The 23,086-nt window shown below is 37.2% G+C and overlaps 1 protein-coding gene across 1 annotated transcript in view; it reads left to right on the forward strand.

The window, feature by feature from the left end:
* The window catches only part of SYPL1 (synaptophysin like 1), a 26,083-nt gene extending 12,264 nt beyond the window's left edge, over window positions 1–13,819 (forward strand). Inside the window, exons 2-5 of the mRNA XM_059170833.1 lie at window positions 3,842–3,963; window positions 5,401–5,608; window positions 10,553–10,738; window positions 12,362–13,819. Coding sequence (XP_059026816.1) covers window positions 3,842–3,963; window positions 5,401–5,608; window positions 10,553–10,738; window positions 12,362–12,496 — 651 coding nt within the window. The 3' untranslated portion in view covers window positions 12,497–13,819. The remainder of the gene's footprint in view (window positions 1–3,841; window positions 3,964–5,400; window positions 5,609–10,552; window positions 10,739–12,361) is intronic.
* The last annotated feature ends 9,267 nt before the right edge of the window (window positions 13,820–23,086 follow it).

The following is a 23,086-nucleotide window of genomic DNA, read 5'->3' on the forward strand; positions in this document are numbered from 1 at the left end:
TTGTGGTTTGCAGAGGTGGACGGAAAATCCTAGGCAAATTCCCCGCTGAACACAGAACCCTGCACAGGGCTCAGTCTCACAACCCTGAGATCTTGACCTGAGCCAAAATCAAGAGCCAGATGCTTAAAGAACTGAGCTACCCAGGTGCCATAAGACAATCCATTTTCAAAATGCTCTACAGCCATGAGCCCATGCTACGGAAGAGATTAGAAATGAGAGGAAGAGTCTGTTGGTTAGTCCCCGTGAAAAATGGTGAGGGCCTAAACAAAAATAGTGTAATGGCAGGGGTGGTGTAGATAAGTAACCAAAGCTTTTTAAAGAATGGCATCATACTGTATGAAACGTAAGCAACTTTTTTTTTTTCCACTCAGCATTAGGTTTCTAGGTTTTATCCACATTGATGTGGGCAGCTGTAGTTCCTGTATCTTTATTGCTTTAAAACTTCCCGTTGTAAGTGTATACTATTATGTTTTATCCTTTTTCCTTTTGCTCCAGTTCTTCTCTATTTTGATACTATAAACCATGTCACTGTGAACATTCTTGTGCATGTTCTGTAGTACACATGGGTGAGAATTGCTCTCAGATCTATATACTTGTAGATACTGATCCTTCGTGACATTATGCAAATACTTTGACCTGGTTTGTAGCTTGTTTTATGTTCAAAAGCTGACTTGGTTTCTGAAGTTCTTTTTTTGTGGTTGCATTTAACCATCTTTTATGGTTAGTATGTGTTTTTATTTTTAATCATAAGAAATTTTTCCTTTGAGGTCACAAATTTTCTTTTACATTAAAATTTTTTAAAGACTCAGCATTTTGCATTTGTCTTTAGCCCATCTGGACCCCCCTTTTTTTTTCTCTTCCCCCCCACCCCCATTGTGTTTTGTTTATTAGAGAAAGAGCAGGAGCAGAGGGGAGAGGGAGAAGTGGGCTCGCAGAGCAGGGAGCTCAGCATGGGGCTTGATCCCAGGACCTCATGACCTAAGCAGAAGATACTTAACCAACTGAGGCACCCTGGCACCCCTGGACCATTTATTGAAGTCCTTCTTTGTATTAGTTATCTATTGCCACATAATAAATTACCCCAACCTTAGCTCTTAAGACAGTGGGTCAGGAATCTGGGAGCGGTTTAGCCTGAGGGGTTTCAGCCCAGAGTCTCCCTGTTTGCAGTCTAGCTGTTGGCTGGGCTTGAGTCATCTCTAGCACCCAGCTCACTCACACGGCCTTTGGTAAGCCTGGGATGATACACTTGCAGATTCACATGGTTGCTGATCGTCTGTGGTTCCTCATCACAGGAGTCTCACTGTAAGTTGCCTAAGTATCCTCCCAGCATGGCAGCTGGCTTCCCCCTGAGCCAGTGATTTCAGAAGAGAAAGAAAGACAAATTGTAGTCCCTTTATCACCTAGTCTTGGAAAGGATGGATGTCTCCCATTCCTTAGACCATATTCAATTTACTAGAAGCCATCCACACTTAAAGGGAGGAAAATTAATCTTTGCCTCTTGCAGGAAGGAGTTTCAGAGTTTGTGGACATATCTTTAAAAACCACCAAACTCCTTTTCTTGGTGATCTGCAGTGCCAGCTTTGTTAGAATTTATCTGGTTACACATAGGTCTCTTTCTGGCCTCCTTATTGTCCCATTGGTTAAATTTGTATAACTGTTTCTGTTTTCTAATCCTAAATGGGTATATGCCCAATTTTGTGGCCTCTGTTTTCATTCATGAACATTTATATGTAGAGAGTATCCATTCTTCTGTCTTTACCTATGAACGCTTAACTGAAGATTCCAAACTGTGTACTGGACATTACCTCAGACTCCTTTTCATGTATCTCTGCTTTACAGAAAAAAAAAAAATCTTGATAGTTGTGATCCTGGTTATGGCCTGATTCAAGGCCCTGTATTAATCCGAGAGAGGCATTGTATCAGTGTTTAACAGTATAGGCTTTGGAATCAGACCTGCACTGAATTTTATCTGTTTGCTAGATGAATGTGACCCTGAGCAAAACAAAGTCCCTGCCGTTGAGTTTGTGTTCTAGTGAAAAACGGACAAATACTTGAGTACTAATAGGCAGTGGTAATTACAGTGGCGGAAAAATAAAGCAGCATGAATTAAGGGAGCAAATACTGTGGGGTTAGGGCATTATAACTTAATGTAGTGTGGTTAGGAAAGGCCTCTCTGATAAAGTTCTTTTGGAACAGGGAGCTATGAAGTAGGAAGTATTCCAGGCAGAAAGAGTAGCCAGTGCAAAGGCTCTGTAGGAGAAGTTTACCCCTTATCTTTAAGGAATAGCAAGGAGACCCTTTCTTTTTTTTTTTTTTTTTTTAATATTTTATTTATTTATTTGACCGGCAGAGATCACAAGTAGGCAGAGAAGCAGGCAGAGAGAGAGGAGGAAGCAGGCTTCCCGCTGAGCAGAGAGCCTGATGCGGGGCTCGATCCCAGGACCCTGGGATCATGACCTGAGCTGAAGGCAGAGGCTTTAACCCACTGAGCCACCCAGGCGCCCCAAGGAGACCCTTTTATATAGAGAAATTTGACAAGGGGAGAAGTAGCAGTCTGATCAGAATTATTAAGAGAAGAAAGGATCTGGTAAACCATAATATGAACTTTGATTTTTATCCAGAGAGAACTCAGAAGCCATTAGAGAATTTTGAGCAGAGGATGTAAAGTTTTCTGCCTTGTATTTTTAAAAGATCACCCTGGTTGATATAGTGACAGTAGACTGAAGGAGGGACAGGACGGAAGCGGGATTACTTAGAAGGCTCTTGGAGTATAATTCAGGCAAGAGGTAATAATGGTGGTTTACATCAGTATGTTGTGATGATGTTGATCAGATTCCAAATATGTTTTTTAAATAGCACTATCAGAATTTGCTGAATGATTGAGCTTTTGGCCACTACACTGTATATTGGCTTTTTTGTTTTGTTTTGTAGAAAATTTAGAATATTCAAATAGAAAAAGAAATTATTTTTATTTTCTGTTGAGAGGTGACCACTGTTGAAATTTTGATACATTTTTGCCCATGTGCATCATATGCCTAGGCATAGACACAATGAGCAATGCATGTGTAAATAAACTTTTTAAAATACAGCTCTACCCCCAGTGTGGGGCTCGAATTCACAATCCTGAGATCAAGAGTTGCATGGTTTACCAACTGAGCCAGCCAGGCACCCCATAAACAAACTTTATTTGTAATGAATGTTTTTCAGTATCATTAAATATTTGCCAACTTTTTGAAGACTGCATAATGTTCCATCCTATGAATGAATTACATTTTATTTGATTTCATATCAAAATTTAGGAAGCTTCCAGTTTTTTCCTGTTATGTATAGCATTTACAAGAACATTGCATTCTTTTTTAAGTATATGCATGATCAGGAGAACAAATTTCCAAGTACTTTTTGAGACCTGAAAATACTGAAATACTCAAATGTGAAATTATACAAACTCATGAAATAGCATCTCCTCTTTGCTTAGGAGTCTCTTGGCTTAAACAGTTACCATTAAAAATAGTTCCGAATCACCCCCTTTTGATTTTGATACTAATAATACTTCATGTGAATTTCATACTAATATTTTAGTAGGTACACTGCAGTATGAACAGAAGAATTATTATATGGGCTGTTATACTAGCTTCTGTATTATACTCAGGGGAAAAGAAAACCATTGGTTGACAGTTGGAAGTGAAATTTTAAGTGTTTTTCAGCATCTGCATTTAATTTGTAATTAAGAATTTCTAGAACGTTAGTGAGCCTGTTTTTAGTACTATATTTAGGTTTTAATGACCCATGTTTTGGGTACAATAATGCTTCTTCCCCCCCTTTTTGGTCTCACTTTGTATAGATTGCTTCTATCTTTGCTTTTGCCACCTGTGGAGGTTTTAAGGGCAAAACAGAAATTCAGGTGACTTGCGCTAAAGTTCATGAAAATAAAACGATTACAGCTGCTTTTGGTTATCCATTCAGGTAAGATATTTGTTTGTTTTTATAGTTGAAAATATTTACTTTCATATTGACTTTTTGAGATTTCCAGCAGTTTGTGTGGGGGGAGAAAATTTTAAATTGCACATATGTTCATTTGGAAGTGGTGATCATTGCTCTTCAAAATGTGCCATGTGGACCAGTGTCTGTCTGCAGACTGTGTCCCTGGCCTGTGAGGAATTAAGTACGGAAAACAAGAGGAAGCATTTAGAAACTTTCATATGACCTTGCCTTGACATTTTTATTCTGTCATCCCACAGTGAATTGAAAATTTAAAAACAAACAGTGACTGCTCCATCACCTTAGCATGAGAAGCCATGATGTGGAAGCAGTCACAGCTTAAAAAAATTTAAATTTCTCGTGTATTTGCAATTACTAAAAAAATAAGTATCCTTTATATAATTTTAAGGCATGTATTTAAAGCAAGGAGTTTGTTTTTCTTTGTTTCTTTATTTTCTTACTAAGATGAAAATGAGTATTTTGTGAATTCTTCTGTTTAACTTAAGTGTTTATTGAAAAGCTTATTGAATATGTCCTGTGTTTAAGCCATGGTGTAAATCTTCTTCCATGTACTACTTACCTGACCTCTCTAGGACTCGAAATCTCTAGCCATTGAGTGAGAACTTTTACCTTTTTTTTTTTTTTTAAGATTTTATTTATTTATTTGACAGAGATCACAAGTAGGCAGAGAAGCAGACAGAGAGAAAGAGGGGGAAGCGGGCTCACCGCTGAGCAGAGAGCCCGATGTGGGGCTCGATCCCAGGACCCTAGGATCATGACCTGAGCCGAAGGCAGAGGCTTTAACCCACTGAGCCACCCAGGCGCCCCAGAACTTTTACCTTTTAAGGTTGTTTTGATGATTAAATATACCCTTAAAGTAAAAATACATCAGATAGTAAGGGCCTGGTCATTGCCACTCCATTTCCCAGCCCTTCACTTAAAAAGTTCCCATATGAGGAACTGTTATGGCACATTTAGTGATAAGTGTTTTTGTAGTTTATAGATAAGGAAATTTGAAAACAATCTCAAGTTAGCAGCTAATTAATCTAGGGTTAAAATGTGAATCATAATTGACTCTCCTGGTGCTAGTCACATAGACTCTGCCTCCTAGAACAGAATATCGCGTCTCAAATTGCAGATTTTTGTATCAGCTCTCTTAATCTGCTAAATTCTTATTGCAGAAAGATAGTTTCTGGGTGTGAAAGTATTTAATGGAATCTATAGTCTGTCTATCATAAACCAGTTGTAAGGCATAGTTTATGTATATTTCTTAGGAAATTTTTAATTTAAATATTTGAATTTTCTCCTTTTTCTCCCCAAAGGAAAATGTCTGTGATATATTTTGGAAGTGTTTTTTGAAATGTCGTTTCAGTATTCTAGTCCCAAGTCCTTCACAAATTTATTTGAGCCTTTTCTTAATAGGTTGAATGAAGCATCATTTCAGGCACATCCAGATGCAAATGTGTGTGATGTAAATTGGAAAAGTTATGTGCTTATCGGAGATTACTCTTCCTCCGCACAATTCTATGTGACGTTTGCAGTCTTTGTCTTCCTTTACTGCATTGCTGCTCTTCTGCTCTATCTCGGTTATACGAGCATGTATCGGGATAGTCGAAAACTTCCCATGATTGTAAGTAAACACTTTCTTTTTATACAAAAGTTGTATGTAAGTTATATTTGGAGTTGATGTAGATTTTCTTAGGCTGGAAATGAAAATCTGTGACATAAACCAGGTGAACGTGTTTTGATCTCTGTTTGCCATGAGGTTGAGCTTTCTCTGGTTGTCACGTTGCGCCTGATTCTTTGCACCAGTTTGCAACACCACCTCTGTACTCTAGGGCATACAGAGGTCTGTTTCTCAGTCTCACTTTAACCTGGAAAGATCTCAGATATACAGAGTATATTATGTTGCAGGTAGAGAAATTAAGTGGAAATTAATGCCTTTAATTTGGGGAATTGCTGACCATAGTAGTAGTCTCATGATGGTGTTCTACCTTTTTCTCTTTTCTCAAAGACCTCTTTTATGTCTATGCAATGTTTTATTGAGCTTAATAGTCAACATCGAAAATCAGCAAACTGGCCCATAGCCAAATCTGATTCATCGTGGGTTTTATTTATTTATTTTTTTAGTTAATGAAGTTTTTTTTGTCATATAACACAGCCATACCTAAACATTTCCATGCTGTCTATAACTGCTTTTATAATACAGTGGCAGAGATAAGTAGTTGTGAGAGAGACCAAATGTATTTACTGTCTGGCCCGTTTCAGGAAATGTTTGCTGACTCCTGATCTATATCCCTAAATTCCTTAATTTAAAATCTGACTCAGATAATTATATAAGAATTAGAGAATGCTCACTAGTGATGTTCATGAGCTAATTTCGAATCTTGGGGTTGGAAACAAAGGATTTGGATTTGAAGTCCTCTAACATCTTTCTTGGCTTCAGGGTCTTCTGAGCTAGAAATAAAAATAATCTCCGAGATTTAAGTAGTAGAATCTCCTCTGGATTATTGGTGCAAATACATATAAGCCGTTCTTTTAAGCTAGAAGTCCATAACAATAGAATAACTACAAAGTCAGTATCAAGTGTTATTGACTTGAAGGGAGAATAGGGGTGCTTTTGAGATACCAGTCATTTATATCTTGAGAAAACTCTGTCATCTGATTATTTGTGAAGTTACTTTAAAGGGAAGGCTAGTTGGGTTTGAAAAAATTATTAAATAAGATAACGGGTTTTATTTCTTATTTATTTTTAATTTTTGCTGCCTGGATCATAAGAATACAAATGGTAAGTAAGGAATAAAACAATCTGCTAAAATTCTTATTTATTTTGTTTCTTGTAACTGAGAAAAGATTCTTAAACCTGACGTTTTAATAAAATATTTTCTTGGACGTCTTTCAAAAAGGTGGACATCAACTATTTTAATTTGCAGTGCTTAACCAACAGAAATTACATATGAAGAATCTGTAACTTCTGTAGACTTTCCAAGACTTACTTAAAAAGGAAAAGTAGAGGGGCACCTGGGTGACCCAGTCAGTTAAGCCTCAGCCTTCAGCTTGGGTCATGATGATCTCAGGGTCCTGGAATCAAGTCTCATCTCAGACTCCCCACTTAGCCAGGAGTCTGCTTCTCCCTCTCCCTCTGCCCCTTTGCACCATTTGTGCTTTCTCCCTCTCTCTCTATCAAGTAAATAAAATTTTTTTAAAAGGTGTGGGGGGTAGGTGGAACTGTGGAGCACCTGGGTGGCTCAGTCAGCTAACTCTTGATCCAACTCTTATGCTGATCCAACTCAGCATCCAACTATTGATCTCAGTTCAGGTCTTGATCTCAGGGTCCTGAGTTCACGTCCTGCACTTGGAGGGGTATTCAAGCCCCCTGTGGAGCCTACTTTGAGAAGGAGAAAAAAAAGGAATTGTGATTATCATATAGATACTATCTCCTGTTAAAATTCTTTATAATTTAAATACTAAATGAAGACAGTTCTTGCCATTTTGTCATTATCCCAGAAACTTTCAAGTAACTCTAGAATGAGCCTTTTATTTTTCATATTTTGTTTAGTGAACTTTTAAAATCACGCTTTCTAAGGCAGCACCTAAATCTATTTTTGTAGAGGGTTTTTCTATTAAAAACTGTAAAACTGATCTAGGTGCATCATTCAGAAGATCAAAAGAAATTTTCCATCTTGGAGTGATCAGTTAGTGGTTATAGATAATCCAGAACTAGCCCTTTAAGTATTTTTTGTTGTTGTTGATACAGTATATAAAGGATGCTTGTCTGTAAAAATTCAAGCTTCTAAATTAAATTTTGAATTCTACTTTTAATTTAACCATATAAATATAAAGTTTTTTTGAGAAACCAAATTTAAAATATAGCCAAATAGGACATTTTTTTTAAAAGTACACTTTGTTAATGAGGACATGCCTTTTTCTCAATGTTCTCAATTCTCTACTAAGGTATTTCTAGGAGCATTTCAGTTGTGGCATTTTAACTTCCCTTTTTAAGTAAATGTAGCTTTCTGTTTGTTTGTTTGTTTGTTTTAAATAGCAGGAACTTAAGGGTGCTAGGCCATGCGGAGAATCAGAAATATACAAAAACCTGAAACCAAACAAAGATAAAGTATCCCAAATCCTAAACACCTGTCATGAATCCTATCCCACCTCGTTGGTGGGACCAAGGCAGCTACCGTTGGTGCATTGCAGAACTGTGGGTGGGCCGCATCCTAAAAAGAGAGTCCTGAGTATGACAGAGATGATCTTCAGAGGCCCTCATTTCTCCCACCTCTCCCTCACCCTAAGGTGACTCTGTGCATCATTTTCAGAAAAGTTCCCCTGCTTTTGAAGTATAAGAATGTCATGCGAGCAGCAGAGAAGGTTTTTTGTTTTTTTATTTTTTTATTTTTATTTATTTTAAAGATTTTGTTTATTTATTTGTCAGAGAGCGCGCAAGTGTACAGGCAGACATAGTGGCAGAGGGAGAAGCAGGCTCCCCGCTGAGCAAGGAGCCCGATGTAGGACTTGATCCCAGAACGCTGGGATCATGACCTGAGCCAAAGGCAGTCCCTTAACCAACTGAGCCACCCAGGCGTACCACAGCAAAGAAGGTTTAAAAAGCATTGTCAGAAAAACATCAAGAGTGTTTTTTAATTAGGAAGTTGGAAGAAGAAACCTGGAAATTAAAAGGACTTGACATACATGGGCCAAAGCTATGAACTTCAGCCCAGAGGGAACTTGTTTAAGGTGTGATAATTCTATACTGTTTATCAGTTTTCTAAAAGGCATTGTGTTTCCAGCACAATTTCTGTTTCTAGAAAATACCTACCTGCAGCGAAAGTACAGCTGAGTGCAGAAGTGAAAAGCAGAGTACTCCGACAGTGCAAAACATGGGAGCCGCATTTCTGTCCTTTTTTCTTTGATCTACATGGTTTCTTTTTTAGATTTTATTTATTTATTTGACAGAGAGAGAGAGATCACAAGTAGGCAGAGAGGCAGGCGGAGAGAGGGGGGGAAACAGGCTCCCCGCTGAGCAGAGAGCCTGATGCGGGGCTCCATCCCAGGACCCTGAGATCATGACTTAAGCCGAAGGCAGAGGCTTAACCCACTGAGCCACCCAGGCGCCCCGATCTACATTTTTTTAAAAAGAGTATCGGGAGCAGTGGAAAGCTCAAATGCAAAATGCAAATACCTCCTTGTAAAATTAGTCATTGTTTTGGTTCTCTGATCACAAGCCATTTATTCATTGCCATCTTGACCTGGTGGACAAGCTATATATAGTAGAGTTTCTGTATGTCATAAGTGGTTACTCGTGTTCAGTCTCAATAAATGACTAAAAGCTGGTTGGAAAAAGCAATTAAAAACCAATCAGATTTATTTGAGATGGGGATAGGGAACCACTTTTCTGATAAGCTCCAAAACCCATTTCTGAGCTTGCAGAGATTTTTGCTGCAGATGTATAAGAACTTGTAGCTCTGGGTGAATGCTAAGAATACATAACATTAAAAGATAGAAATTTTACATTATTCCCACTTTGGTGGTTAATTTAAAGGAAGTTTTATATTATACAAATGCATTATTTAAAAAGTCTTTAGATTTTTGTAACCAGTGCTGGTCAACAAAATTTTAGTTCCCCAGCAAAATAGATTGAGTAAAGAGAATACATTTTTTTTCTTTCTTCATCTTATTCAATAAGAAATTGTCCAGAATATTTAGAACTTTAGCCCTGTTCTTGGAAATGTAATAAATAGCAAAGACTTTAGAAGGAAATTACTAGTGAGAAGATGCCTTGAGCGATTATTAAATTTTTTTGTCCTTAATATAATGAGTATTCTTAAAATTTTAGGGTCATGAATTTCAAAAGAAACAAGTCATCCTAGATTCGTGCTTTTCACCATTTCATTATCCAGATCATAGACAGTTGGATTTTTTTTTTTTAAGTTTTTTATTTGAATTCTTTCCAGTCATGGGGAATTGGATTTAACTGAAGTTAGAGTTTTGCCAGAAAAGTACGAGAAAGCAGGAGAAGTTGAGGGAGTTGAGTGTGTGCAAGGGTTGTAAGAAGGACCTTAGAATAGAAATTAAACGGGAAATGAGAGCCCGAGTGAGGTTGAGAGACAGTAAAGTGGTAAAATAAGATTGTAGTCTCAGCGGAGTCAAAGGATTTTTCAAGTTGGGGTGCCTAAAGGAGCATGCGCTGGAAAGAGAGATGAGACTGGGAAGTGGGTGAGGTGAAACTGGGATTATGAGGGGAGAGAGTTCTTGGTGATAACAGGGTGTGCGGTGTGATCCGGGCAGTGAGTGGCTTAGTCAAGGCTGTGGTAAGGGCTACGTGAAACTGAGTTCTAGTGTCAAAATCTTAGACTGCTGAGTAGATGACTGAGTTTTGTTCACTGCTCAGGCAGTATGCTAGTCATGCTAAACAGCGATGTGTCCAATGCTGATTATGACCTTTTTTTTATAAAGTATGTAATGTAGGCCATTTCTCAGTACCATAAAGTTCACTGTGATCTCAGTTCCATCATGAAGTATAGTATTTTTAAATTAACTCTTCATCATTAACTCATACTTTTTTTTACTTTAGGACTTTGTTGTTACTCTTGTTGCCACTTTTCTGTGGTTGGTGAGCACTTCAGCCTGGGCTAAAGCTCTTACAGATATTAAAATAGCTACTGGTCATGGCATTGTAAAGGAACTTAAGCCTTGCGGTCAAGAAGTGATGTGTTATTTTGGCTCTGTGACTAGTATGGGATCCTTAAATGTATCTGTGGTACGTATGCGGTTTTTATAAGATACTTTATTTCACTTAGAAAAACCAAAAACCTTACTAGTGATAAAAGAAAGCAATAGATTTTAATCTATCTCTCGATGAATGTATTGTTTGCATGTTTGCTAAGATATCAGAACCCTAGCTACCAGATAGTTGTTACCTTTATAACAATGGAGAAAAGTTTTTCAGGAAAATTATTACTTGTTAACAGGTTTGAACAAGATCGTGATTGAGTCTTTCTTTTCATTAAAATTGACTGGGCAAGCCTGAAAGGCACTAATAGTCATCACTAACATTTATAAAGACTACGTGTCAGGCATTGTGCTAAGGGCATTACATTACACTCATCTCGTTTAACTTATCCAGTAACCCAAAGAGGAATGTGGGAGATAGGATTATTATCTTCATTTTCCAATTGGGAAAAAAATGTAGGTCATGTATTAATTTGCTGAAGGTAACACAGCTGGTAAGTTGGCAAGTAGGGTGGGGACCAGATCCAACTTAGTGCCGGTTCTCTGGTCTGACCTGCTCTAGGTCTATGAAAGTAGTACTTTTATGGTTTCTTAAGTGATCTAAAAAAAATTGGTATATATAAATTTAAATAATATTTAATCTGTTTTGCCAAAATACGGATAAATGTATTACAAAATATGTTCTTAATATACAGCATATATTATGTTTAAGGAAGTCCTCTATCTTTTCAAGAAAATGTTTTTCCATGGATAAAGCCACCATACCTTGTAAGGCAATTTGGTCAATTTTTTTGTGTTACCACTTTGTGATTTAAGTGTCTTTTTTTTGCATTTATATTGACTGTGATCTGAGATCGACAGTTTCAGAAATGTTTCTGTACATGAATTTGCAAAAAACATAAAGCATTTGGCCTTCAGTAGTATGATACTACTCTCAAGTTCTTTACCTCAGTCTTATGTCATATAAGTCACTATTGTTCTTATATTTGGAGGAAAAAAAAATACAAAAAAAGGGTAACTTCAGTTTATTCATCTCTGAGACTTTTATCTTGTCAGCTTTGTAACTGGGAAAACTAATTCCTTTTACATTGATTAATGCAGGATGTGATGTAAAGATCTTGTGTGACTCCTTTTCTCTTCTGGCTGCAGCTGTTGGAGTAGGAGAGATAGTAAGCGGTAGGGGAGAAAGAAAGGATATAGGAAGAGATACCCAGGGGCAGGTTATAACCATTCAGATGGAGAAAAGTGAAAGCCCCCAAAAGAAGGCAGCATGGATTCCTGTTCCTCTTCACCTGAAAGCACTAAAGTCTAATTGCAAAGTAATAATAGGGTTTTGCTTATTTTTCTCAGATTTAATCCCATTTTCTTGGTAATGTTGAGCATGCAAAGATAAAGCTTTCTTTTAGTTGTAATTTTATATGTTACAGATTTAGAGACGTTAGCTCTATTTCATTGGGAGTAGTCATTATCTGTACAAATTTGGCATTGAAATGGAAAGTCTTTTTTTATTCTACTTTACATGTAGTTTACATTTTAATTGAAATAATGCTATACTGCCTGGAAATGTTAAATATTCAAAGGAAAACTAAGATGGGTATAAATTTTTAAGTAGATAATAATAGATTTTCATGTTTACTTTTCTCTTCCTTAGATCTTTGGCTTTCTGAATCTGATACTTTGGGGAGGAAATGCGTGGTTTGTGTACAAAGAGACCAGTTTACACAGTCCATCAAGCACTTCCGCTTCCCACAGCCAAGGAGGTATTCCACCTCCTTCTGGAATGTAATTAAAAGGAGAAGTACACTGTATGAAATATACGTCTATACTATGACCTGTTGCCAACATCTTGAGAAGCATTATTTGTTTCTAATAAAAGTAATGGCTTTTTCAATAAATTGGTGGGTTTAAAATTTTGCTGCTTTTTTATATAAAGCCTATGCCTTTCCTAGAAATTTAAGATGTAAATGTATTCTCACATGTAAATTTGAAAATTCAGGGGCCTATTATGAGATGATACACATTTTTAAATGACTGGTTTATTTCTTTACTAAGTTGTTTGCCTTCCAAAGTGTTTACACCTTAAGCCTTAACATATATCTTCACTCAGAAAAGAGTTACATTTTCATATCATAATAGGAAGAAAATCTCTATTTGGAATAGACACTACTGTAAGTTTGTACAGATCATATACCTAAAACCTGTCTTTGTTTAAGAAAGCCTTGATTACGTAAATCATATTTAGAAAAACATATTTAGTTCAGAATTTGTATCTGAACATTGTTTATATGGTATGAAAAATTTTTAATTGGGAAGACTGGTTGTATGTTTTATTTCTGTTTTCCTAAGCGACCTACAGTACTTAATAGGTGTACTAAAACTGTTTTGGGGAACGGGGTTTGGAAATTTCTAACAGATGTATAGTTAATTTAGTGATTCTGTCGCGTGAGGCATAAGCTTCCATTATGCTGGTTGTTTAATAGACTTGCTGTATAAGTAGAAAGAACACAGTTCAGCTAGATATTTTCATACGTACGGGCATTACTCTCAGTGGTATTTGTTTGCTGTCCTTCGTTGCTCATCCTACTTAAGTGCAGGCTTGAGACATGGTCTCCTTGCAAGTGGAGTAAAATAAGCCACCTGTTTTTGCAGACCCTTTCACAGGGTTAAAAAAAAAATTAAGATTTGCCTTTTACTTTGGAAACTTAACATTTAGATTCAATGAAGTTGCTATTTTGAGTGTAGCATTGATATTTGTGAAAATAAATGCAATTTGGAGTTCATGTTTCTTAATGTTCATTCTTATTTCATAAATAGATCATTAAGGAATTATGCATCATAAAGAGAAATTTAAGTGAGCTGTATTATGGGTGCACTGTCTTTGTACACACATTTGGGTATATTCTGAATACAGGGATTATTCACATTTTGCTTCCTAATCTTTTTGTTGTACAGGGAGGGATTTCTTGTTCTTACCACATGATTGTTTATATGTGAAGCACACCTTGCTGTTGCCTTTATTTTTTGTTGCGTTTGTTCATGACAAGAATTGTCAATATGAGAATGTATATCTTTGATGCAACAAACTTAATAAAGAAGTTAAAAGAAAGAGTGCACTGATTGTTATATTACAAAGAAGCTTTCATCTTAAAGGCAGGAACAATGCAAAATGGAACTCATTTCCAAAGTAGAAATAATTCTTTTAAATGTTCGGCAGGAAATAAAAGAGACAAAAAAATGCTTTGGAGACCCTGGGTCTATCCTTTTTTCTTTCAGTCTTGTTTTAAAAATGCTTATGTGTAAATTTCAGGTTAAGTTTTTCTGATAAACTTTCTCATTGATTGTCAACAAAGGTTCTGGATTAAGAGTGTATTCTCTGGGACCAAACTGCCTGAATTTGAATCTTGGCTTCCCCATGTACTAGCTGTTAACGTTAGGCAAATTACTTACCTTTCATGTGCCTCAATTTGCATATCTGAAAAATAGGATTAAGTATTGACCTCAAAGACTGTTCTTGAGAATGAATTGAGTTAGTAAATATTAAGTCCTTAGATCAGTATTCAGCAATAGGTCCTTTATAAATGTTGGCTATGATTACTAATGTTTGATAGATTCTGATACAGAGATTCTTAACCTGGAGTCTCTAGAGCTGGAGAAGGGAATGTGGTGGTCTTGGGCAGAAAGGCAAGGTAAGCTTCAGGATTTTATAGATCTCCCTTTCTGTTCCTCAGAGTCCTGGATGTTTTAGCATTTATTTTTCTGTTGGTGGTAGTTGTACATAAAGTTAATGACATTGAAATTTAATAGCTATTGAGATTACAGCAAATTCGGGAAGGAGTCCATTCCGTTGCTTTTTCACTTTCCAATTTTGATTCTGATTTTGCATCAACATCACAGGGTTAAGCAGTTTATAAGATAATTTCCAGAACAGAAGAAGTAAAACGCTTTGGGATGCCTGGCTGACTCTTGATCTCAGGGTTGTGAGTTGGAGCCTCACGTTGTGTATAGAGAGTACTTAAAATAAATCTTTTTTTTTTTCTTTAAAGTAAAAGCTTTGACTTACTAGGTGATAGGTTGCGGAGAATTATTTATAAACATCATTACTAATGTTTTTGTGAATTCAGGTCATTCGGATAAGGATACTTATGTTGTCCAACAACATCAAGTTGCAAGGTTATGCATAACAACTTGATGTTGTTGGACTGTTGCCAATCTGATGGGTTTGAAATAGTGTTTCTGGTGTGTTTTTAATCTGCATTTCTTTAATGACTATAGAGGTTCATGATCTTTCTGTATTTAATGGACATTGAGTTTTCTCCTACTCTGAATTGCATATTCATATCTTTTGCCAGTTTTTCTATTGTGTTTCTGTTTCCTATAGATTTGAGGTGTTCTTTATTCTGGATACTAATTCCTTGACATTTATATAGATTGCAGCTGTCCTCTCCTTGTCCATGGCTTGTGTTTTCACTTTATGATTTTTTGTCATAGAAGTTTTTTGTTTTTTGGGGGGGATTATTAATGATGTTTATTTGACAGAGAGAAATAAAGGGAGAGAGGGAACACAAGCAGGTGGAGTGGGAGAGGGAGAAGCAGGCTTCCCGCCAAGCAGGGAGCCCAATGCGAGGCTCGATCCTCGGACCCTGGGATCATGACCTGAGCTGAAGGCAGATGCCCAACAACTGAGACACCCAGGCACCCCTGTCATACAAAAGGTTATCTTAACTCTGATTTAACTTTCTTCATGATTTGTGCTTACTGTGTCTTAAGAAATTTTCAATATGTTTTCTGAATGTTAGATTTGTTTTTACTTTTAGATCTTTAAGCCATTGGCAGTGTATTTTTGTATATAGTTTGAGATAGGGATCTAATTTTTGTATTTTTCAATACTCATACCCAATTTTCATACTACCTGTATTTAAAAGTTCATCTTCTAGGGGGCGCCTGGGTGACTCAGTCAGTTAAGCAGCCAGCTCTTGGTTTTGGCTTAGGTCATGATCTCAGTCAGGGTCCTGGGATCAAGCCCTGCCTTGGGCTGCATGCTCAGGGGGGAATCTGCTTAATGATACTTTCTCTCCCTCCCTCTCCTTCTCCCTTCTCCCACTACCTTGCCCCCTTCACTTGTGCTCTCGCTCTCTAAAGTAAATAAATAAATCTTAAAAATAATAAGTAAAAAATAAGGGACACCTGAGTGGTGCAGTTGATTAAGTGTCTGACTCTTGGTTTCTGCTCAGTTGGTGATCTCAGGGTCCTCAGGTGGAGCCCCCACATTGGGCTCCATGCTCAGCACAGAGTCTGCTTGAGATTCTCTCTCCTTCTCAACTGAGGTCCCACAAAGGTCCCTGTGTACACACGTATTCTTCTCTGTCTCAAATAAGTAAATCTTTAAAAAAATAAAATAAAAGTTCATCTTTTAGTCACCTCTGTCATATATCAAGTTTCCGTATTAATTGTAACTCTCTGTGTGCTCTAGACCAGCACCATATCTAGCCCTATCTTTCTTTAATAAGAATTACTGTCTGATAGGGTAAGTACCAGAGCACCATCATTATTTTTACTCAGTTGTCTCAGCTATTGTGAGCCCTGTACTCTTTTGTATAAATTTTAGGATCAGCTGGTCAAGTTCCCAAAAACCTTTGTGGGACCTCAGTTGAAAAGAATTGCATTCAATTAATAGATCAACTTAGGGAGATGATCACATTTATAATACTGAGGCTTTGTATTTATGAACACAGTTTATCTCTCCATTTAGATCTTTCATATCTATCAATTGTAATTTTCTACATAAGGATTTAGACTTACATCTATGTGTCTTATAGTCTTTGTTACTATTATACATCATAACAATTAAGTTATAGTCTATATTATCATTTTCATTGCTGTTCTACAGGGCTTCTGACTTATCTATTGATTTTCTACAAGGTAACCTTTCTAAGCCTAGTTAATTTTAATAATTTGTAGAGTCTCCTACTTTTTATGTGGCAAATATTGACATATAAAAATAATTTCTTCATTTTGTTTGGAAACTAAACCTTTTTTCTCCTATTATCTTTCTCTGATTATAGTTGCATAGTGATTATTATTGAAATCTGTGAAAAATAGGAACTATATGTTCATTTGAAAATATAATAGCATTTTGTTTCAGAATAGCAAACATAATACAAATTTATACCATCTTGTATCTTGGTCATCCTAGTAATATACAAAATTTGATCAATATCAACAATTCTTACATTGTGGAATAAATGAAAGTACCAGTTAAGGGGCGCCTGTGTGGCTTAGTCAGTTAAGTGTCTGCCTTTGGCTCAGGTCTTGCTCTCAGGACTCTGGGATCGAGCCCTGCGTTGGGTCCCCTGCTCAGCAGGGAGCCTGCTTCTCCCTCTCTACCCTTTTCCCTGCTCCCCACCCCCAGCTCGTACTTGCTCTCACTCTCTCTGTCAAATAAATCTTCAAAAAAAAAAAAGTTAAATTGACCAAAATAAGATAATACTATTACATGTTATATTTTGTAACACAGCCATCAGAGTGAATTTCTTATTACTACAATTTGGATTTTGCTTGTACAAAATGGAACCTTGCTTGCTAGTCGAATTTGAAAAATATAGTTAATACAGTTTCTTAAAAACAGTTTCATTCAGGTATAACTGACATATCATAATTTACAAATCCAGAGCATACAATTTAACAAGTCTTTATGTATCTGTGAAACTGTCACCACATCAAGATAATAAGTCTATGGAAGTCAAACCCAGCATGTTCTCATCACCCTTGCTAAGCCCTTTCACCCATCCATCCACTTATTTCCCAGCAGCCGTGGATCTTTGTCACTGTTAGTTTGCATTTTCTAGAGTTGTATATAAATGTTGGATTTATATACAGTATTAAAATGTTTAAATTTATTTCATACAGTATTTATTCTTTTTGCGGGCCTTCTTTCACCCAGCAGAATTAGAGATCCATGTTGTGTATCAACAGCCCATTCCTTTTTGGTGCTGAGTGTTGTTCCATTATACACCATTGGTGTACATGTTCACCTGGTAGATATTAGGGCTCTTTCCAGTTTGAGGCTAATACAAGTAAAGTTGCTAAGAATGTCCACATAAACGGCTTTTTATGGACATATGTCACCCTCAGGGGTCAATAGCTAGGAGTGGGATAGCTGAATTACACAGTAGCGTTATGTTTAACCTTTTAAGAAATGCCACAGTGGTTTTAGCATTCTGAATTCCCACCAGCAATGTGTGAGAGTTGAGTTCTTTCACATCTCCATCAACACTTAGTTAGCATGGTCAGTCTTTTCATTTAGCCATTCTAATGGGCGTGCATCTCATTGTGGTTCTCGCATTTCTGTGATGGCTAATGATGTGGAGCATGTTTTCATGTGCTCATGGGCCATTTGCATATCTTTAAGTATCTGTTCAAAACTTTTGCCCACGGATTGTGTTTTGTTTACTGAGTTTTGAGGCTTCTTAGATAGTCCATTGTTGAACTTGTCATTTCATTCTGAGTCTTTCAGAGAGCACAGGTTTTAAATGTTTTTTAAAGATTTGTTTTGTTGTTAACTAATCTCTACACCCAGCACAGGGCTCAGACTCATAACCCTGCAGTCAGAAGGCACATGCTCTACTGACCGAGGCAGCCAGGTACCCCACAGGTTTTTAATTTTGATGAATTCAAATGTATTGTGTTTTCCTTATGGATTTTGCTTTTGGTGTTGCATCTGTGAAATCTTTGTTTAACCGATGGTCAAAAATATTTTTTTCTCTAGAAGTTTTATAGGTTGGGGTTTTACATTTTGGACTACGGTGCATTTTGAATTTAGTTTTATGAGTGCATAGGATTGATCAAAATTACTTTTTTTTTGGCCGGTGGTTACAGCACCGTTTGCTGAAAAACTGTCCTTCGTCCAGCGAGTTGTTTTTGCACCTTTGTTAAAAAAAAAAAAGTCCATATACGTGTGTCAATTGCACTGTATTCTCTTTCACTGACCCATTTGTCTGTGTTGATTGTTGCAACTTTGTAAGTGTTGCAATCAGGTAGCGTGTGAGTCCTGCAACTTTTTTTTTCTTAAGTTTAGAAAAAAGTTGTTTCTGCTGATAGAGGTCTTGTATTTCCATGTGAATGTTGGAATCAGCTCAGTTTCTACAAAAATGCCTGTTGGAGTTTTGACTGGAATTGTGTTGAGCCTATAGATAATTCAGAAAGAACTGACTTATTGAGGCTTCGACTTGTGAACATGGTGTAACTCTCCATTTATATGTGTTTAATTTCTCTCAGCAGTGTTTTGTAGTTTTCAGTGTACAGAGTCTTACATGGTTTTTCAGATTTATCCCTCATAGTTAATATTTTTATGCCATTGTAATCATATTTTTATATAGAAACATAATTTTTTTGCATATTAATCTTGTATGCTAAACTGACTTATACTAGTAGATGCAAACTACCTCATGTTTCCATCCAAGGTGCAGTCTGAGTCCCTGTCACAGCCCCATTAGCCATTTTCATAATCCCGGGACATCAAAATGACATATTCCTCATTGGTTCTGCAGAAGCTTCTTAGGAAGATTTTTCATCTGACTCATCCACTGATTAGCAGCTGTCAGGGTCACTTTGGAGCCAGAAGAAATGCAGAATCTCAGGCCTCCCTCCAGAGCTGCTGAACCTGACTCTGCACTGGAACATTCCTCTGATGTTTTCATGTATAGTAAAGGTGGAGTAGCATTGCTTCCTGTCAACAGAAGGCACCACGGCAGATCCTATACTACTGGGCCAATCTGAAAAACCGGTTTTGTGTGTAATTTATCGAAAGGAGTCTCAAGCCATTATCCCATATAAGAACTATAAAGACTTTTATGCCCGATGCTAAGTTGTTTGAAGAAATGCAGAAATTGATTTACATATGTTTCAGTCTTTTTACAGGATGTATTGATTCATCATCAGAGCTGAGAAGGCTGTTGTTAGACCCAGATAGAGGTCTCAAATAGGTGAATAGGACCTTAGTCACAATACCATCCTCAAGAACCAGGATCTCCCTCATTCTCACCTCCTTAACCCAACCCTTCTGCCAATATTCTTGACTTCCTCACCTAGCAGATTTCCAACTACATATCACTCTGTCAGCTTTCTCTAGTCCTACCTTCAGACTGACGAGTTCTGCTGGAAAAATCAGCCAGCTGTGCAGACTGATACAACTTTGTCTAGCATTCGGCTGGGTCTCCTTAGCAGTCCTTCCCAGGCAGCTCTCTCCCACCCCATTTGTATGCAATTTCTGAGGCTGCTGGAAGAAATCGCGGCAAACCTGATGGCTTGACAGACAGAAATTTGTTCTCTCTGGTCTGGAGGCCAGAAGGCCAAAATCTGTTTTCATCTGTGAAATTGTGGTGTCCACAGAGCTGCACTCCCTCCAGAGGCTCTCAGGGAGAATCGACTCATGGTGGTAATAGCTTCCCTGAGTGGGGTTCCATCTCTCTTAGTTGTTGCTTTCGGAGTCACATTGCCTTTTCTTATGTGTCTGTGGACTCTCTGTGTCTCTCCTAAGGATAATTATGACGGCATTTGGGGCACACTGGATAATCAAATTGATCGCATCTCAAGATTGTTAATCACAGCCACAAAGACCCTTTTACCAAGGTAATGTTTAATGAACTCCAAGGATTAGAATTTGATATTTTGGGGTGGCCATTATTCAATCTACTATACCATTCAAAAATACAGCCCATATAAAAATATATGAAAATGCACAGCTGTCCAACCAAGAAACAATGTTACCGATGCCTCTCAGACTCCTTTCACTTCCCCTCCCTGGTTGGATCTTCAATTCCAAATGTTATAGTAATTCTTCCTTTTTTTTTTTTTTTTTTTTTTTTTTGGTAGCTTTTACATCCTAAATAATCTGTGGTTTTGATTTCTGCTTTTGAAGTTTATAAAAACAAAATGGTTTGGGGTTTTGATTTTGGGTTTGTTTGTTTTTCTTACTTTCTTGGACATTTTTTTTTTTTTTTGAAATTTATCCCTGCCGATGAATTTAGCTGTAGTTTATTAGTACTCACTGGTATAGTTTCATTGTATAAATATACCGAATGGATACACGTTTGGATTATTTGGAGCTTTTGCTGTTATGAGTGATACGGTGAATTGTTGAGTTGTAGGGTAGATGCCTATTCAACTTAGGTAATGTAAACCATTTCTCAAAATGGTTATACCAATTTACATTTCCTCTGGTAGTGGATAAGGGAGCCCATTGCTTCATAGTCTTACAGACACTTGGGGTTGTTTCAAATGTTCAATCTTTAATAATTCAGTGAGTATGAAATATTTCACACTGGATTTAATACCCCTGATTATGAATAAGATTGAGCACCCCTTCTTTTTTTTTTTAAAGATTTTATTTATTTATCTGACAGAGAGAGATCACAAGTAGGTAAAGAGGCAGGCAGAGAGAGAAAGGAGGAAGCAGGCTCTCTGCTGAGCAGAGAGACCCATGTGGGGCTCGATCCCAGGACCCTGAGATGATGAGCTGAGCTGAAGGCAGGGGCTTCTCTCTCTGCCTGCCTCTCAGCATACTTGTGATCTCTCTCTCTGTCAAATAAATAAGTAAAATATTAAAAAAAAAATCACTGTCACAGTCTTATTTATGATTATAGGACTAGTCAGATTTTTAAGTCTTTCTTGAATCAATAATATTTTGAGAATTTTTCCATTACATCTCAGTTTTCAAATTTATTAGCATGAAATTAGATCGATATTTTTAAAGGATCAATTTTATTTATCCTTATTAGTTTGTTCTCTTTCTTTAATTTCTGCTCTTCCCTTCATTAGCCCTTTTCTTCTACTTTCTCTGGATTTGCTTTGCTGTGCTCTGTTTTTTTCACCCTTGTTTGAAATGGTCACTTAGCTCATTAATTTTTCAAGCTTTTTCCCTAATACACACGTTTGTGATTTTATATTTTCCACTATGTAACTGTTTTAGCTTTAAAACACAAGTTGTCCGTGTCTGGTATTTTTATCATTTTGGTATCAAAATGGCGTTTTCTAACTTTTTTTTATTGGCTTCTAAGGTGACTGACTGCATTGAGGTCTCTTGCAATGATCATTCCTCTTTGAAATTTGCTTTGATTTGCTTTTTGACCTAGTTTATGATCAAAAATGTTATTTCAGGGGCGCCTGGGTGGCTCAGTGGGTTAAGCCTCTGCCTTCGGCTCGGGTCATGATCGCAGGGTCCTGGGATCGAGCCCCGCATCAGGCTCTCTGCTCAGCCGGGAGCCTGCTTCCTTCTCTCTCTCTGCCTGCCTCTCTGCCTGCTTCTGATCTCTCTTCTGTCAAATAAATAAATAAAATCTTTAAAAAAAAAATGTTATTTCATGTGCTTGAAAGAACATATATTCTATTGACTGTGGTGTTCTATAGTTTGCCTTATATATTAGGTTGTTAATTTTACTATTTAAATCTATATGTTAAGCTCATGTAAATAGGATACAATACATTAAAAATAAAACAATGATTAAAAAAAAGAGATCAGGCAAAACAAGTTTTATCTGTTTGGGATTTGCTCAGCTTCTTAAATCTATAGATTTATATCCTTTGCCAGATTTGGGAGTTTTCAGCCGTTACTTCTTCCAGGCCTTTTTCAGCTCTGCCCCCTTTCTCCTCTTCTAGGACAATAATGACATAAATGTTAGATTTTTTTGTTGTTGCAGTTCTGCAGGTCTCAGAGATCTCTTATTTTGCTTTTTATAGTCTATTTTCTCTCCAGAAGTTGTGTAACATCTGTCTTCTAACTCATTGATTTCTTTCTTCTGTGTCTTTGATTCTGTCCATCCATTGTTAAGGTATTGTATTTTTCAGTTCTAAAGTTTCCATTGGGGGGCACTCCTCATGACTCAGAATGGTATGTGACTCTTGATCTTTTTTTTTTTTTTAAGATTTTTTATTTATTTGACAGAGAGGTCACAAGTAGGCAGAGAGAGGGGGGAAGCAGGCTCCCTGCTGAGCAGGGAGCCCGTGTGGGCCTTGATCCCAGGACCCTGAGATCATGACCTGAGCTGAAGACAGAGGCCTAAGCCACTGAGCCACCCAGGCACCCATGATTCTTATCTTGGGGTTGTGAGTTTGAGCCCCATGTTGGGTATAAATATTACTTAAACTTCAAAAGAATAAAATTTCCATTCAGTTCTTTATTTACTGAGACTTACTACTTCTTTGCTATTTTTTCATTTGCTTCAATAACGTTTATAATTGGGGTGCCTGGGTGGCGTAGTGGGTTAGGCCTCTGCCTTCGGTCCGGGGACTAGCCCTGCATCGGGCTCCCTGCTCAGCGGGGAGCCTGCTTCTCCCACTCCCCCTGTTTGTGTTCCCTCTCTCGCTATGTCTCTGTCAACTA

This window comes from Mustela lutreola, chromosome 4 (assembly GCF_030435805.1).
Source record: "Mustela lutreola isolate mMusLut2 chromosome 4, mMusLut2.pri, whole genome shotgun sequence".
Taxonomy (NCBI): Eukaryota; Metazoa; Chordata; class Mammalia; order Carnivora; family Mustelidae; genus Mustela; species Mustela lutreola.